The sequence below is a fragment of the Pleurodeles waltl genome, chromosome 11 (genome assembly GCF_031143425.1).
Source record: "Pleurodeles waltl isolate 20211129_DDA chromosome 11, aPleWal1.hap1.20221129, whole genome shotgun sequence".
Lineage (NCBI taxonomy): Eukaryota > Metazoa > Chordata > Amphibia > Caudata > Salamandridae > Pleurodeles > Pleurodeles waltl.
In genome coordinates this window covers 423,296,121-423,313,497 of record NC_090450.1, presented here as the reverse complement: position 1 = coordinate 423,313,497, position 17,377 = coordinate 423,296,121, and the positions used below count along the sequence as shown (strand labels likewise).

Sequence of the window (17,377 nt, the reverse complement as noted above, 5' to 3'; positions counted from 1 at the left end):
CGGAAATTATTATGGATTATGTTAAGACGGCTCAACGTCGATTCCGAACTACTTTTTCTCCTCCAGGGACTACATTTGCAAAATTGGGCCCAAGTTATTTTAGGTACTAGTGAGTCGTTATCGAAGAGGATCCCTATAAAGAAGGGGTTGTGACAAGGTTGCGTTTTGGCCCCACTGTTTTTAATATGCCAAGCATATTAAAGGAGGCAAGGTTTTTTTTGCCCAAAAATGGATGGGACCCATATTTCTTGTTTATTATACGCTGATGACTTGGTGATAGTTGATATGATGGAACTGGGATTGCAAAGAAAATTAAACGGCTTTTATATTTACAGTCAAATTAAAAAGTTTACAGAAAATTTGGACAAAACGAAAATAATGGTGCTGGGAAAAAGGAAGAGGGCATTTTCCTGGTATTTGGGAAGTGACCAAGTAGAAATGGTTGATAAATATAAATATTTAGGTATGTGGTTTGACTCTGAATTAGGATGGAAAGAGCATATTGAGTCAGTAAAAGCCATGGCATTAACATCAGTTTGGGGATAAAAGCAGTTTAGTCGGAAATATGGGGTTCCGTCTCTTCGTCCCATACTTTTTGCCTTAATGCCACGGTGCGTCCTCAATTTCAGTATAGGTTTGAAGTTTTAACTTTTGCTAGGAAGTTGAATTGGGATGTGGAAGAAAGTAAATGTGTGAAACGTCTGCTTGCGCTTCCCCCCTCAAGTATGACACAGGCTATATGGGTGGAATGCCAAATGACGGCATGGAGTTATCAGGGAATGCAAGCCTCATTGAAATTTTGGTTGAGCCTGTCTGAAGAGAGGGGATTTCCAAAATTGCGCGATTATGTAAAAAAGGGAAAGAAGGACAACCGACTTGAATTGGGCCTCCCAAGTGAGAGGTCGGCTAGAGAAGATCTGTGTCTCCTTAGGTTTAGCTGCTAATCAGTGGCGCAGAGACAACATCCCATAGGAGGAGCTGCGTGCTGTGGTAATAGAAAGGGCTAAGAGAAGAAGACTTGGGTTATTTAGAGGGGCAAATATCTACCTAGTTTATGGTGCGTGAGTGGAGAAACAAAGAAAACGTGCAATATATTTATATATAGGCGCTGCCTAACCCTAAGTTAAGGGATATGTTAAAATTCATAGTCTGGTTAAACCCATGATGTAGAGATCTAAGAACAAAACCATGAGGGATGACTTGGGCGTGTATACATGTGACCTCAAACAAAAATGTAGTGCCTAACGCATTTTACTGGATTGTTTGTGGTTCTTAAATGAACACAAAAACCTTTGAAAAACAATTTTTAGGGAATACTATATTAGCCAGAATCAAGCTCTCAACCTATTAGTAGATAAGAGATTTTGAATGTGACCACTGCCCTAGGCCGATTTTAAAATGAAATACGAAGTGCCTCAGTGGGGCTGTCTGACGCTTTGTATGGGATGAGAGAGCAAGTACGCGAGGTATAATCTAGTAAAGGTATTTTATAAGGGTTAAATCATTTTAATTGACTATATGATAAGGAATACACAAATGTTAACTAAAATGCATCTAGGGTTAGGTAGGTCTGCTTCCCGAAGAAATACAGTGGCACCTCAGGGAACTGGGAGAATTGTTGTTATATTGTATAATGCTGCCTTATATGATTTAGTGGAATTAGCAGATGATGATACATTTATTTTATATTGTGAGCGTATTGTATTTTAAGGAATGATGTAAATGTGAATTTAGGTTCAAGTTTTTAAGCTATTGTTCCTATTTAACTACTTTTAAATACATTTTCTATATGTTGAAGCTGCTCTCGAGCCAAGTAACATGGAAAAATGATTTATCCCCATGATACTAGAACTGGGTTTTAATGCAAAGCACGTATCACTTTATCTAGATCTGCCCGCCATATTTAAACTCTAGATCAATGCTTTTAGCATTTTGACTGGGCCAGGCTGGTTTTGTTTTATGCAAGCATGTAATAATGTCTATAAAGCCTATTGTGAAAAGGATATGTTACGTAATACTGAATGTAATCATGAGGGCATTACAATCAAGAATTGTTAGGGGTTAAGAATAACTATGAGGTTTTAAGCTATGTGCCAGATCAGTTTTATGAATTATTATATCATGTATTTGTTTTATGCTTTTATGGCTGTTATGCCGAATAAAGAATTTATTGACTGACATTCAACAAGAAAAACAAAAGAGCTGCATTAGTCAATGTGAGGCATTGTAACACCAGTACTTGAGCTACTGTGTGAAATATATCAAGAGAAGCTCAAGCGGGGCAGGCTATTTGAGGACATTTATTTGCAACTACTCACACATCATTGCTCTCCCACCTATACTGCTGTAAGCAATTCGCAGCATGAGAAAAGATTAATGTTGCAAAATAAACTAGTTATTAACCTCTTAGAATAGATTTTTAATTTGAAACTCTTCTAGGTGTATACACATAAACAAATTATCTAAAGATTGTGCCAACAGAATGGGGGCATTGTGGGCTAAGGATTCACGGTGAATCATACTGATCAATCAAAGTTTAACTCCTAAAGCAAAATGTACTACATTTTTGGACCCAACCACAAGGTGGCATAACAATGCAGAATAAGTTGAATGTAGAAGAGTTTAAAGCTGCACAATCTATTGTTGTAGGTCAGTAGCTAGTTTATTCTTATTTATTTTCTTTCAGTGATACTGTGACTTGATTGGTTGGCAATGTGCCAGAACTTTAGCCTCAGCAAGAGCTTCCACCATCCTCCGATGTTGGACTGACTAATGCAAGTCCTTACTACTGTTAGTAATGTACTGAGAAAATGCCTCTTTTTTTGTAGCATGGGAAGGCAACAGTGTTTGGGATCTCCCTGCAGATGCTATGCCTCCAGGTCCGTCTCCGGAACAGCTTCAGCTGGAAAAGGCCAAGGCAGCAAAGGTCAGCATCAGCAAAGTATGATTTCCTGAACTACTCATTCAAAGCATTCACTATGTTTGTTACCCTCTTTACACAAATATTCTACACACTATGATGCAGCTGAGTTGTGAAGTAGGATTGTTTCAGAATCAATTTATAAGCCTGGCGTCTTTGTAGTGGCTGTAATGCATTAGTTTGTTTTTGGTGCAGATGTGTGGTATTTTACGTGCATGACAGGGCTGTGGAAGACACTCTTAAATGCAGATACCCTCTTCTGTAACATAATTTATGGTTGCAGCTAGAGCAGGAGAGGAGAGATAAGGAATTGAGAGCCAAGCAGCAACAGGAGAAGGAGGAAATGGAGCAGAAACAACAAGAGGAGCTGCGCAAACAGCAAGAAGAATTGCGCCAGCAAAAGGAGGAGCTACGCCGTCAGCAGGAGGAACTCCTTAAGCGTCAGCAAGAAGAGGAAGAAAGGAAACGCCGAGAAGAAGAGGAGTTAGCCCGAAGGAAACAGGTCAGAAATATGATTTTTTAAAAACATTTCTGAAGTAGTAGACTGTATTGAAAGGAACGCTTTAAAGAAATAGGTTTGATGCAATATCTGTGAAAATTACTTATAATTTTGAATAATTCAACTGCGACTCTGAAGTCAATGATTACGCTGAAAGGTTTAAACCTTGTCAGATTATTTACTCATTTATTTGCCTTTTTTCAGAGAAAAGGCACTGCAACTTTATGACCCTAGGTTTACATCCCTATTTCAGAAAGTACAACTCGGTAATTGACTGACAGTTAATTATTCCTCCCTAAGCAGTTAGGGTCAACTCTGAGCGCTACACATACTTCTCTTCTATTTGCCTTATTCTTAAAAAACACATGAGTTGTTTTAGGTATTACCTCTCATTCCGAGTTTTCTAAGTAGCTCTGAGTTTTCTCTTTGTTTTTGCCACAAAAGTATAATGCCTTCACTGTTGTGCTATTCTACATTCTACATGTGTTGTTTTATCTTTGAAATCTATTTCAAAAGCCCTTAGAGGTTGTCTCATGGAACATTACTCAACAATGTGCTCAGCACCTTCCTTTGAGTCAAACATGCCTTAAACCTTTCTTCAGCTTGGTCCCTCTGTAAACAGAAATTACAGACCTATCAAAGGATACTTGGTTTTATTGGTCAGACCCAAACACCTTGTGCTTAGTGCATCATCCATGCCTTTTTAATGCCCTATGAATGAATGTTGATTTGTAAAGCACAACCAGCTACCCTAGGGAGATCTCTGCACTAACAGATGAGATATTTGAGCCACAGGGACCATTATTCAAGACTGAAAACCTATGCTATTTTTTGGAGCACTAGAATGGATTGCACCTACAAAAGAGACCAAATGAGAAGATTTGGCTGATGAAATCTGAAAAAGCTTTCTGTTGTAGAATGCAAAGAGTGGCAAGGTGGGAGTTGATATTCCTACCTGTGCCACACTATAACACTCGAAATAAAATGACAGTTCAGCCTCATATTAAAGTTTAAAAATTACTTTTATCTCTAGTAGGAGCTTAATCTTGAAAAGATAATTAACTCAGTTCGTGGATAGAACACAAAGAAGTTCTGCTTCATGAAGTGGGTCAACGTCCCAGTAGACACAGTCAGACATACTGACAATAGGCCAGAAAATGGGTAACCGTGCCATGAAAGAGGGTACTTTCTTCCAATACTCTAAGGATACTGTGAATGCGATGCGGTCAAAAGGGGTCTTTCTGCAGGGATTCCTCAGTCCACAAAGATGGTAAGGGGGGTCCTGGTTGCAGAGTCAGTGTCCCACAGAGAGGTCTGGCCAATGTTCATTCACCATTGGACTACCAATCGCCTGCTGTGGTCACAGGCCAATCTTTCCTGGATTGATTACTTCTCTGCTGAGGGTCCCAGCTACTCCCTGACAGCACTCCGGGGCCTTACTGAACTCTGATCTAACTCTGTGTATTGGATTGAGACAAAGAGCAGCAGATTCCTTAACTTTGAATTCTTCCCCAGGCGTCAGACTGGATCTGGAAACATTTTGTTCGGTGGCATGTGTAGCTGCAGATACACATGCTGTGCATAGTCCGCCGTCTGGTGTTGGGTCGGAGTGTTACAAGTTGTTTTTCTTCGAAGAAGTCTTTTCGAGTCACGAGACCGAGGGACTCCTCCTACTTTGGTTCCATTGCGCATGGGCGTCGACTCCATGTTAGATTGTTTTTTTTCCGCCATCGGGTTCGGACGTGTTCCTTTTCGCTCCGTGTTTCGGGTCGGAAAGTTAGTCAGAATCAACGGAAAATTAGTCGGTATTGTTTCGTTCGGTATCGGGCTAGATTAGAATCGACACCGAATCTTGAAGAGCTCCGGTAGCCCTTCGAGGTAATTTCGATCCCCCGTCGGGGCCAACCCATAAAGTAGGTGACCGCCCATCGGCACCGAAAAAGGGCGAGCTGGTGCCGAGATCGTCCGACTCAGGTCGAGACACAGGCACGCAGCAATCTCGGGACCGAGATACTGCCGCAGAAAAGGGTCGACACCGAGACAGCGGCACCGAAGCTGCTCGGCACAGAGATAGCGGCACCGAAGATGGTCGACGCCAAGAAGGTACGACACCGAAAAAGAGGAAAATCTCTTCGGAGCGGAAAACAACAAAAGACACGGTTGCAGTGCCAAAACGCCCAGCAACCGAACCGAAAGCCAGTTCCTACTCAGAGGAACAATCACTGTCCTCCCAACTTCAAAAACACAGATTTGAGGAGGAATTACAAACAACAGCTGTAGATCACACGCAAAAGCAGATCTTTATACAAAGTGATACAGGGAAGATCAGCACCCTTCCCCCAATCAGCAGAAAAAGGAAACTAGATTTCCAACAACAAAAAAAACACCACAAGCAAAAGTGGTGAAGAAGGTAACTCCACCACCCTCTCCACCACCGGCAACTCCTATATCACCGGCACAGACTCCGTCACAATCACCAGCTCATACCACCATGAGCCAAGATGACCAGGACGCATGGGATCTCTATGACGCCCCAGTATCGGACAATAGCCCTGAGTCGTACCCCACTAAGCCCTCACCACCTGAGGACAGTACAGCGTATGCTCAGGTGGTAGCTAGGGCAGCAGAGTTTCATAACGTATCGCTACATTCAGAGCCTATCGAGGATGACTTCCTTTTTAACACCCTGTCCTCCACCCATAGCAATTATCAAAGCCTTCCTATGCTCCCTGGAATGCTAAGGCACGCTAAACAAATCTTTAAGGAGCCAGTTAAAAGCAGAGCAATAACCCCAAGGGTGGAGAAGAAATACAAGGCACCACCCACAGACCCTGCTTTTATTACATCACAACTGACACCAGATTCAGTTGTCGTAGGAGCAGCTCGTAAAAGAGCCAACTCGCACACATCAGGCGACGCACCACCTCCAGACAAGGAGAGCCGAAAGTTTGATGCAGCCGGGAAAAGGGTTGCAGTACAAGCTGCAAATCAGTGGCGCATCGCCAACTCGCAGGCACTCCTAGCGCGATATGACAGAGCCCATTGGGACGAGATGCAGCATCTCATCGAGCACCTCCCCAAAGAATTCCAAAAACGGGCAAAACAAGTGGTTGAAGAGGGACAAAACATATCCAACAACCAAATCCGTTCTTCTATGGATGCAGCAGATACAGCTGCAAGAACTATAAATACTGCTGTAACGATAAGGAGGCACGCATGGCTGCGCACATCCGGCTTCAAACCTGAGATACAACAGGCAGTGCTCAATATGCCGTTCAATGAACAACAATTGTTTGGACCAGAAGTGGACACTGCAATTGAAAAATTAAAGAAAGACACTGACACAGCTAAAGCCATGGGCGCACTCTATTCCCCGCAGGGCAGAGGCACATTTGGCACATTTCGCAAAACTACTTTCAGAGGAGGGTTTCGAGGTCAAGCCACACAAGCCAGCACCTCACAAACAACACCGTCTACCTACCAGGGACAGTATCAAAGGGGAGGCTTTCGGGGCCAATACAGAGGGGGCCAATTCCCAAGAAACCGGGGAAAATTTAAAGGGCCCAAAACCCCTCAAAACAAGCAGTGACTCACAAGTCACTCAACCCCTTCACACAACACCAGTGGGGGGAAGACTAAGCCAGTTCTACAAATCTTGGGAGGAGATAACAACAGACACTTGGGTCTTAGCAATTATCCAACATGGTTATTGCATAGAATTTCTCCAACTCCCTCCAAACGTTCCACCGAAAAAACACAAGATGTCCAAACAGCGTATAGACCTTCTAGGACTAGAAGTTCAAGCATTACTGCAAAAAGACGCAATAGAATTAGTACCAAAAACACAAAAGAACACAGGAGTTTACTCACTGTACTTTCTAATACCGAAAAAGGACAAAAGTCTGAGACCAATATTGGATCTCAGAACACTAAACACCTACATCAAATCAGACCACTTTCACATGGTCAGGTTACAAGACGTAATACCACTACTGAAGCAGCAAGACTACATGACAACGTTAGATCTAAAAGACGCGTATTTCCATATACCGATACATCCCTCGCACAGGAAATACCTAAGGTTCGTATTCAAAGGAATACATTACCAATTCAAAGTGTTGCCATTCGGAATAACGACAGCACCAAGAGTCTTTACAAAATGTCTAGCAGTAGTAGCTGCACATATCAGGAGGCAGCAAATACACGTGTTCCCGTACCTAGACGATTGGTTAATCAAAACCAACTCGCTAACAAAGTGTTTACACCACACAGATTATGTTATACAAACCCTTTACAAACTGGGTTTCTCCATCAACTATGCAAAGTCACACCTTTTGCCGGGTCAAACACAGCAATACTTAGGAGCGACAATCAACACAACAAAAGGGATAGCCACTCCAAGTCCACAAAGGGTTCAACATTTTCACAAGGTGATACAAGCTATGTATCCAACACAAAAGATACACGCAAAGATGGTCTTAAAACTCCTAGGCATGATGTCCTCATGCATAGCCATTGTCCCAAACGCAAGATTGCACATGCGGCCCTTACAACAGTGCCTAGCATCACAATGGTCACATGCACAGGGTCACCTTCTAGATCTGGTGTTGATAGACCGCCAAACATACATCTCGCTTCTATGGTGGAACAGTACAAATTTAAACAAAGGGCGGCCTTTCCAAGACCCAGTGCCACAATACGTGATAACAACAGATGCTTCCATGACAGGGTGGGGAGCACACCTCAATCAACACAGCATCCAAGGACAATGGGACGTACATCAAAGAAAGTTTCATATAAATCACCTAGAATTGTTAGCAGTATTTCTAGCGTTGAAAGCATTCCAACCAATGATAACCCACAAATACATTCTTGTCAAAACAGACAACATGACGACAATGTATTATTTAAACAAACAGGGGGGAACACACTCGACACAGTTGTCTCCTCACACAAAAAATATGGCATTGGGCAATTCACAACCACATTCGCCTAATAGCACAGTTTATTCCAGGGATCCAGAACCAGCTAGCAGACAATCTCTCTCGGGATCACTAACAGGTCCACGAATGGGAAATTCACCCCCAAATCCTGAACACTTACTTCCAAATTTGGGGAACACCTCAAATAGATCTATTTGCAACAAAACAAAACGCAAAATGCCAAAACTTCGCATCCAGGTACCCACACCGGCAATCTCAAGGCAATGCTCTATGGATGAATTGGTCGGGGATATTTGCGTACGCTTTTCCCCCTCTCCCTCTCCCTCTCCTTCCATATCTAGTAAACAAGTTGAGTCAAAACAAACTCAAACTCATACTAATAGCACCAACATGGGCAAGACAACCTTGGTATACCACACTACTAGACCTGTCAGTAGTACCTCATGTCAAACTACCCAACAGGCCAGATCTGTTAACACAACACAAACAACAGATCAGGCATCCAAACCCAGCATTGCTGAATCTAGCAATTTGGCTCTTGAAATCCTAGAATTTGGACACTTGAACCTCACACAAGAATGTATGGAGGACATAAAACAAGCTAGAAGGCCATCCACTAGACACTGCTATGCAAGTAAATGGAAAAGATTTGTTTGTTACTGCCATAATAATCAAGTCCAACCATTGCATGCATCTCCAAAAGATGTAGTAGGATATTTACTACATCTACAAAAATCAAATCTAGCTTTTAATTCCATAAAAATACATCTTGCAGCAATATCTGCTTACCTGCAGATTACTCATTCAACTTCCCTATTTAGAATACAGGTCATTAAAGCGTTTATGGAGGGCCTAAAGAGAATAATACCACCAAGGACACCACCTGTTCCTTCATGGAACCTCAACATGGTCTTGACAAGGCTCATGGGTCCACCTTTCGAACTCATGCATTCTTGTGAAATGCAATACTTAACGTGGAAAGTTGCATTTCTCATTGCCATTACATCTCTAAGAAGAGTAAGTGAAATTCAGGCATTTACTATACAAGAACCATTTATTCAAATACACAAAAATAAGGTAGTTCTAAGAACCAACCCAAAATTCTTACCAAAGGTCATCTTACCGTTCCACTTAAATCAAACAGTAGAATTGCCGGTGTTCTTTCCACAGCCAGACTCAATAGCTGAAAGAGCACTACATACATTAGACATCAAAAGAGCACTAATGTACTACATTGACAGAACAAAACTAATTAGGAAAACAAAACAACTATTTATTGCATTTCAAAAACCTCATACAGGAAATCCAATATCAAAACAAGGTATAGCTAGATGGATAGTTAGGTGCATCCAAACCTGCTATCTTAAAGCAAAGAGACAGCTGCCTATTACACCAAAGGCACACTCAACCAGAAAGAAAGGTGCTACCATGGCCTTTCTAGGAAATATTCCAATGAACGAAATATGTAAGGCAGCAACATGGTCTACGCCTCACACATTTACTAAGCACTACTGTGTAGGCGTGTTATCTGCACAACAAGCCACAGTAGGTCAAGCTGTACTAAAAACTTTATTTCAAACTACTTCCACTCCTACAGGCTGAACCACCGCTTTTGGGGAGATAACTGCTTACTAGTCTATGCACAGCATGTGTATCTGCAGCTACACATGCCACCGAACGGAAAATGTCACTTACCCAGTGTACATCTGTTCGTGGCATTAGTCGCTGCAGATTCACATGCGCCCACCCGCCTCCCCGGGAGCCTGTAGCCGTTTGGAAGTAATCTTCAACATTTGTAAATATATTACTTTAACCTTCATTTTGTACATACTTATTCATTCCATTGCATGGGCACTATTACTAAGATACACAACTCCTACCTCACCCTCTGCGGGGAAAACAATCTAAGATGGAGTCGACGCCCATGCACAATGGAACCAAAGTAGGAGGAGTCCCTCGGTCTCGTGACTCGAAAAGACTTCTTCGAAGAAAAACAACTTGTAACACTCCGACCCAACACCAGACGGCGGACTATGCACAGCATGTGAATCTGCAGTGACTAATGCCACGAACAGATGTACACTGGGTAAGTGACATTTTCCTTCAGCAGTACCCCTGTGCGCCAGTAGAGGGCGTTGACTGACTCTGCTGCGGCGATGACCACGTACATGACATCACTGGAGTCCATATATTCCCTCCTCCGACGCACTGATGTCAGTTTCTTCTTTTCTGCGCAGCAACGCGGATCCGGTGTCTCGTAGTACCTTGGGCTCTTTTGGCCTTTTCTACCCGATGTTGCGTATTTTGTTTCAATTTCTCTCCAGTAAAATGCCTTCTGGGTTTAAACCCTGTGGATCCTGTTCCGAGCAGATGTCATCCACGGATCCTCACTCCGTCTGTTTGTGGTGTCTGGGGTCTCATCATGACTGCAACGCCTGCCATCCTCTAAAGCCAAAGTCTTTGAGGAAGCATCGTATGAAGCTCCATGTGACGCGGGCCAACAGGTCATCTTCGTGCTGATGTTGCAGTTCGTCTTCATCTTTGCGGTCCTGGGAGCGCTCCAGGAATAATTTTCGGATGGTTCTGTTGACCTCAGTTGCACCCTCAACATCTCAGGGTAGGTCTTGTCAGGCTCCTGGGCACTCTTCGGCGTCTCCGCCTCCACGCTCTCCTCCAGTGGAGTCTGCCCCCATGTCGACCCTATCCTTTCTGCCATTTCCCAGGCCTGGGGTGACTATGGATCAGATGCGACCTTATTATAAGTCTCTCCAGTCTATCTTTGGTCCTTCCGCTCCCTCTGGAGCGCCTTTTGGTCCTATGGAGGTGGTAAGTGTTTTGGCAGGATCTACGCCTGCGGTTTCCACCTTGGTGCCTACTCACACTCTCGAATCCGACTCCGGCGTCGGATCGGTATCTTTTTGCTTTGGCACCAGCTGTGGTTATCTTTCAATGTCTTTTTTTCCATCCTTCAGAACCTTTTCATGGACCCTAACTCTTCTTGAACTGTTGTCCCTTCACGGGTCTCAGAAGCCATTTCTTCCTCCCTTCATTTCCCTTGCAGGTGCCATAAATTGGTGTGTCTGTAATTTTAGGAGCTCTAGCTTTGGGGCTAGGTCTACTGATTTGTTTTGGCGGCCTATCCCTCGCTTAGGGTTCGCATCTCGCCACCACTCTTACATTTTAGTAGACTCCTTCCGTGGTTCTCTGTGCTTCCTCCTTCACAGTTCTTTGTCTTGCTTATTCTGCTTCCAGTTTCCTTGGCAGCTGGTTTTCTGGCCTCCATTTTCGTTCTGTATTTATAACGGGACGTACGCTCCTTTTACCTTCTAGTCCCTGTTCACTTTCAGTGCTCTTTCCTTCCCCAGCCTCATGTATGTCTGTACACTTTGCACTAGTGCAAGGCCCTCCTGGTCTTTCCCACTTTCTTGTCCCTTTTGGGCCTGGTACTGTTTCTTTACTCTGTCTGAGCCCTTCAGTCAGTCTTCTTTTGCTTCTGACTGGAGTACTTTCTCCTTCTGCCTGTGAGACTGTTCAATGTCACAGTTGTGCTATTCTTTGTAGTTTGACTCTTTTACACATTTTATTTCACATGTGTATGTGTCTTTCTGGTGCCCTTTACAGGGTTTCCTTTCCTTATCCTGCTGGTTTGTTCACAGTGTACCTCCCCTATGGGGGTGGTTGCTGCCTAGCCTCCAGTGGAGGTTTTTCATTCCCTCCCATACCTTCGTTTTCCCCATAGGTATTGCAGTATCTAGTATGTCATTTATTTTGTTTTTTCTCTTGCCACTCTGTCTCGAGCCTGGTTCTCTACCTCTGTGCTGCCAGGTTGTTCTTGCGAGACTGGTGTGGTCTGTTTGCGTCCCTCCGCCACGGGTTGGGATTGCTTGGTTATCTTTTTCTAAGATAAGGAATCTGCGGCTAGTTGTCTTTATCAAATGAACAAGTTATTTACCTTTGGTAACGCCTTATCTGGTAGAGAGACACACTACCCACAGATTCCTTACTGACCCACCCATCCTCCCCACTTGCGAACTATGTACTCTTAAGTCTCGTTTGCAGTGGTTTTGGGTGTTCTCCTGCTTTATGTCTCAAAACATCTCTTTTTCTTCTGGTTGGCATACACACTATTGCACTGTTTTTCTATTCCATCGTCAGCTCCGCGTTGGTCAGCTGCTCCAGGTCACCAAAGAAACTGACGTCAGCGTGTCGGAGGAGGGAATATATGGACTTTGCTGACATCATGTCCAGGGACGTCGTCGCTGTGGAGTCGCTAGATGCCCTCTACAATCAGTGCTGCAAGCCCTGGGGAACCGCTCTAAGTAAAAAAATAAAAATAAATTGGGGGTGACCATTCAGAATGAGGCATTGACCTACATTCAGCAGCCTTTACCTGTGCATCAGGACCACTTTCAGAAGGACCTACTATAGGAGGCTGGCTCAGTTTATGATGCACACCTATGGCGTGGCACTCTATACTAAGTCCTGGCAACCCTTAGTGATAGTGAATAGGTGGCAAGATAGCAGAAGCTCTCTAGGGGTAGCTGAGGTGAGCAGCTAAAGCTTATCTAGGAGGAATGTAAAGCACTTGCAATGCCACAGTAGTCAGACAATGAAAATCACAAGAAAGAACCACACAAGTGTTGCAAAAATAAAGAATACTTTATTACAGCCCTACTACTAAACTGACATTGGCATATCTCCTTTTGGAGATATTACATACAATTATACATATAAAATAATCATCAGAAAAGCATAGAAATGTACGGGGCCCTATGGGAGGGCAAAACCATATACTAAAAAAGAGGAATGTGAAAGTGACTCCAGCCAAGTTACGTGTTGTAGTGCGCTAGGGGCTGGGGCAGTAAGGAAGACCAGAGGTAAGTACAGGGAGTGTCTCCAGCAACTAGGAGTAAGTCAGTTACCTACCCAATTGTCCCTTAGGCTAACACAGAGTAGTGGTTGGAGTTTTGGGAATTTAGGACCCTTCCCAGTGGACCCTGAGGAAACCAGCAGGCAAGAGGATGAATGGAGAGTGCACCTACCCCAGGATACCCAGAAGACAGGAGTATCTACACCAGGGACCTGGATGCAGTGGGGAGAAGGGACTCTGAGGACTGTCGATGCCTTGGATTGTCCAGCTGCTGTCACAACCCGTAGACAAGGCTGGTGGAACCCAGGAACAGATTCCAGACATGGAGGACCTGCAAAGGAAGGGTCCGAGTCCAGCACTCAAGGAGGTGCCCAGGTGATACAGGTGGCAATGCCCGCCCTCCTGAAGGTGAAGTTCCTGCAAGACTGGGGAAGAGGTCTTCCATCTGCAGGGTCCAGTAGCTGCTGAAGATCCCAGGAGTCCCCTATGAGCTGTCCCTCAACGGTTGCCGGATTGCAGCAGGGTCAGTGACCAGCCAGGTCACCAACAAGCACTGGTAAATGCAAGCAGGAGCAGAAGAGGAGTTTGCAAAGTTTTGGGGGCCAGCATGGTCCAGGAGACAACCCAGGAGGGGGAGTCAGAGCTGACCTCAGCACACAGGAAGGCCAACAGAAGTTGATGGAATCCCCACCGGTGATCCACAGGCGCCAGACACAGGGAGGCACAAGGAGGCCTTACCAGCCCAGCAAAACAGAAGTTCCACATCACAGGAGTTGCAAAACAGGGGCTGAACTTAAGTTTGCAGAGTGATGGGTGCTGGGGCTTCTTGGAGCCTGCAGATCTCCTGGAGAAAGAGTCAAAAAGCCTTGGCAAAAGGAACAGTCACAGTGCACAGGAGTGCCAGTCCAGTGGCAGGAGCAAGGACTTAGTCTCCCAACCTGGATAGAAGATAACCAGGACCCAGAGGAGGCCACACACACTCCACCTGTAAAGCAGGATCTTCAGATGTCCAGGGACAGCAAACCCTGCCAACCGGTTGATGATGCCTTAAGGTGCCTGTGGTTGCAGGGGAGTGACTCCTTCACTCCAGAGGAGATTCTTTTGTGCTTCCAGGTGCAAAAATAGTCCTTGTGAACTTGGAGGATGCACAGCCTTGGATGTTGCAGAATTCTTGCAGGATCCAGAGAAACAATGTTGCAGTGGGAGTCTTCCCACCAGAAGCAGACTTGTTCAGTTCCAAGCGAAGACCAGCAGCGGGTCCAGAGGCCGGGGCAGAAGATGTATTGTAGAGAATTCCTTGTAGAGTTTTGCTTGGCAAATCTGAGGATGCACCTCTAAAGGGTGGTTGGTCCTTCTCTGCAGTGACCCACCTATCAGAAGGTGTCTGGGACATCACCTACCTGGCCTAACCAACCGGATGCTCCCAAAGGCCTTTGCGCATCTTATTTTCAAGATGGCAGAATCAAGTGGCCACCTGGCAAAGCTCTGGGGACCTCCCCTGGGAAAGGGACTGGTCCCTTCCCTGTTCTTTGTGCGCCCTTCAAAGCATTCTATGTAGTGCTCAGAGGCCACCCCACCCCAGCACTTAGATGCCTAATACACAGGGAGGGGTGGTCACACCTCTCTCTTGCAGGAAATCCTTTGTTCTGTTCCCTGGCATGGGCCTGGCTCATCAACAGGAGGGTAGAACAGTGTCTGGGGTCAGCAGCAGCTGGACCCCGTAAGGTTACACAGGCAGAACTGGGGGATCCCGTAGGGAACCCCCAAAGTACATGGTATCATGCACCTAACACTGGAATCTGTGTAGTTGCATGATTCCAACATGTTTGATACCAAACATGCCAAGGTTCGGAGTAGCCATTATGTAGTTGGACCACTCATGCTGACTAGTTGCCACTACATACCATAAGATTGCTTCCCCGCACTTCTGTAGTCCAGGAATTGCCCTTGGGTCTGTAGGGGTACCCTCACACCTAGAGACATACACCCTGTCCTTGGGCGGAAGGGCCTTCCAGAGGGGTTACTTATCTTGTTTAAGTGCAGTGTTTAGGTTTGGCAGTGAAAGGGTGCATCTACCCTTTCGCACAGGCTGCAATGGCAGGTCTGCAGTCACAGTTTGCGTGGGCTCTTATGGGTGGCATAATACATGCTGCAGTCCATAGGGGACCCCTGGTGTAAGAATGCCCTGGGTACCTAGGTACCATATACTAGGGACTTACATGGGTGCACCAGTATGCCAAGTGTGGGTGTGAAAGGTAACCAACAACTTAATTTAGGAGAGAGGGCACTGTCACTGGGGTCCTGGTTAACAGGATCCCAGTGAACTACAGTTCAAACACACTGACATCAGGCAAAACGTGGGGGTAACTTTGCCAGAAAGATGGTACTTTCCTACACCCACAGCAAAGGTTAAAAGTGCCTGGAATTGAAAACTGCTTCCCTGGTCAAGGTAACTGTTTCTTAGGACCATGCTGGTCCCTCAGACTGCCTCCCTGTCAGAGTTGGTCACCCAAAGTAACTCAAACCAACCACAATGCAACTAGTCGAAGTCTTTGCTCAAATAGTCAAATTTGTTGAATTTGCCAGTGCTTGTTCGCGGTTCAGTAAAAAGTGCCTATTTACTGAACCTTGTAAAACCTATATGCCTTGAATGCTCTAGCAGATATTTTTCGTCGTGGTGTCTAAAAATATATAAAAACACATTCCATTTCTTTAAACTGGTGTCTGCTTTCTTTAGTGTCTGTTATTTCTTCAAATGTTTTGGTGCTGTTTGGGCGCTTAGCACTTGTTCCTTTGCGTAAGCCTTGCTTCGCAGAGCCACATCTGCCCAGAGTTAAGCCAATTTACTCACATTGGTGCCTAGCAGTGGTATCTAGAACTTGTTTTTAGCAGTACCGTACAGTGGTTGTAAGACTATTAAGATTCTCCTAAAGGTACACCTAGAGAATTATGTTCTCGGACCTTGCAAGCATTTCTCGAGTGTTAGTGATTCCAAAGGACTCTCTCTAAAAGGATTGCTAAAACGTTTCAACGGCTGGGAAAAGTTTGAGAAAGTTGTCTTGGAAGGAGACACACAAGGTACTTGCATACCTGAAAATGGAATTACCCCAAAGTAGTGGAGAAAATGATGGGGAGGCTGACAATACTGTCATGGGTGGAGCAGGTGGAATTTTACCTCCGCACACCAGGCCAATGATGGCTTCCAGAGAAGGCTCTGCCACTAGCCAGAGGTACTTTCAGAAGGACATAGCTTTGGACCTGGAGGAGGGGGCCTTAGCTCTTGCTGAAAAATGATTGTCCCTGAAGAAAGATGGGCCAAAATGGGCCTAGGGCCCAGAGAAGATGGTGGCAACAGAGTTCTAACTGGAGTTTCTGGCAGGGGTGCCAAGAATGCCAGATTGCTGAAAGGGATTGTCCCTAGTTAAGTCCAGGGGAAATGACATAGATAACTGGCTGGCCACACACGAGAGAACTCTCACAATTAGGAAGGTGGGTACACATCACAAAACTGGTGAACACTATGATTTGAGTTAGTACCAGTAGTTGTTAGGGGCATAGCTGAGTCCTACTCACACATGAAGGCAACCCTGGTTGATCTATTTGGTTTGACCCCTTAAGAGTATAGGCAGAAGCAAAGAGGGGTATCTGGGAAAGAGGTTTGATCCCTTCAACGCCTGCCATGGGTTTTGATTGCAGTTTTTTAGGACACAAGGGGAGATTCAGTGTGCACTAAAAACGCACCTACTGGTGAGCAGTCTATAAGGTTAGCTAGTGTTAGGATGGGATGGAAAGTTGTCCCTAGAGATCCCCAAGATTACACAAGGCCACCTTATTGTTCATAGGTGGGCAGAACTTGTCACCTCCTAGCATGGAGACCTATAGGCAGTGGCCAGAAATCATTGCAGTGGAGGTGAAGGGTCTGAGAGATAAAGGTCCAAGTGTAACCATGGTAATGCCCAAACTGGATTCCCTAATGCAGATCCTGCCGGAAGAGGTGCACCACATTGTCTGTGCTGATAATGAGACAAAGTCCCATCCAGTGGCTGTAGTGTGCTTACAGTGGGAGGGTTTAGTGGCTCTAAGAAGGTAGCTGTGTCCCCTGCAATCCCAGTACAGTGTCTGCTTCGCAGAGACGTGGAAACTTC

At 44.9% G+C, this 17,377-nt stretch overlaps 1 protein-coding gene across 3 annotated transcripts in view; it reads left to right on the top strand.

Annotated features, from left to right (window-relative positions):
* GIGYF2 (GRB10 interacting GYF protein 2) overlaps nucleotides 1–17,377 on the top strand; it is a 1,376,329-nt gene that overhangs the window by 1,066,597 nt on the left and 292,355 nt on the right. For all 3 annotated transcript variants that reach the window (XM_069213782.1, XM_069213784.1, XM_069213783.1), the window contains exons 19-20: nucleotides 2,829–2,926; nucleotides 3,204–3,422. In XM_069213782.1, coding sequence (XP_069069883.1) covers nucleotides 2,829–2,926; nucleotides 3,204–3,422 — 317 coding nt within the window. The remainder of the gene's footprint in view (nucleotides 1–2,828; nucleotides 2,927–3,203; nucleotides 3,423–17,377) is intronic.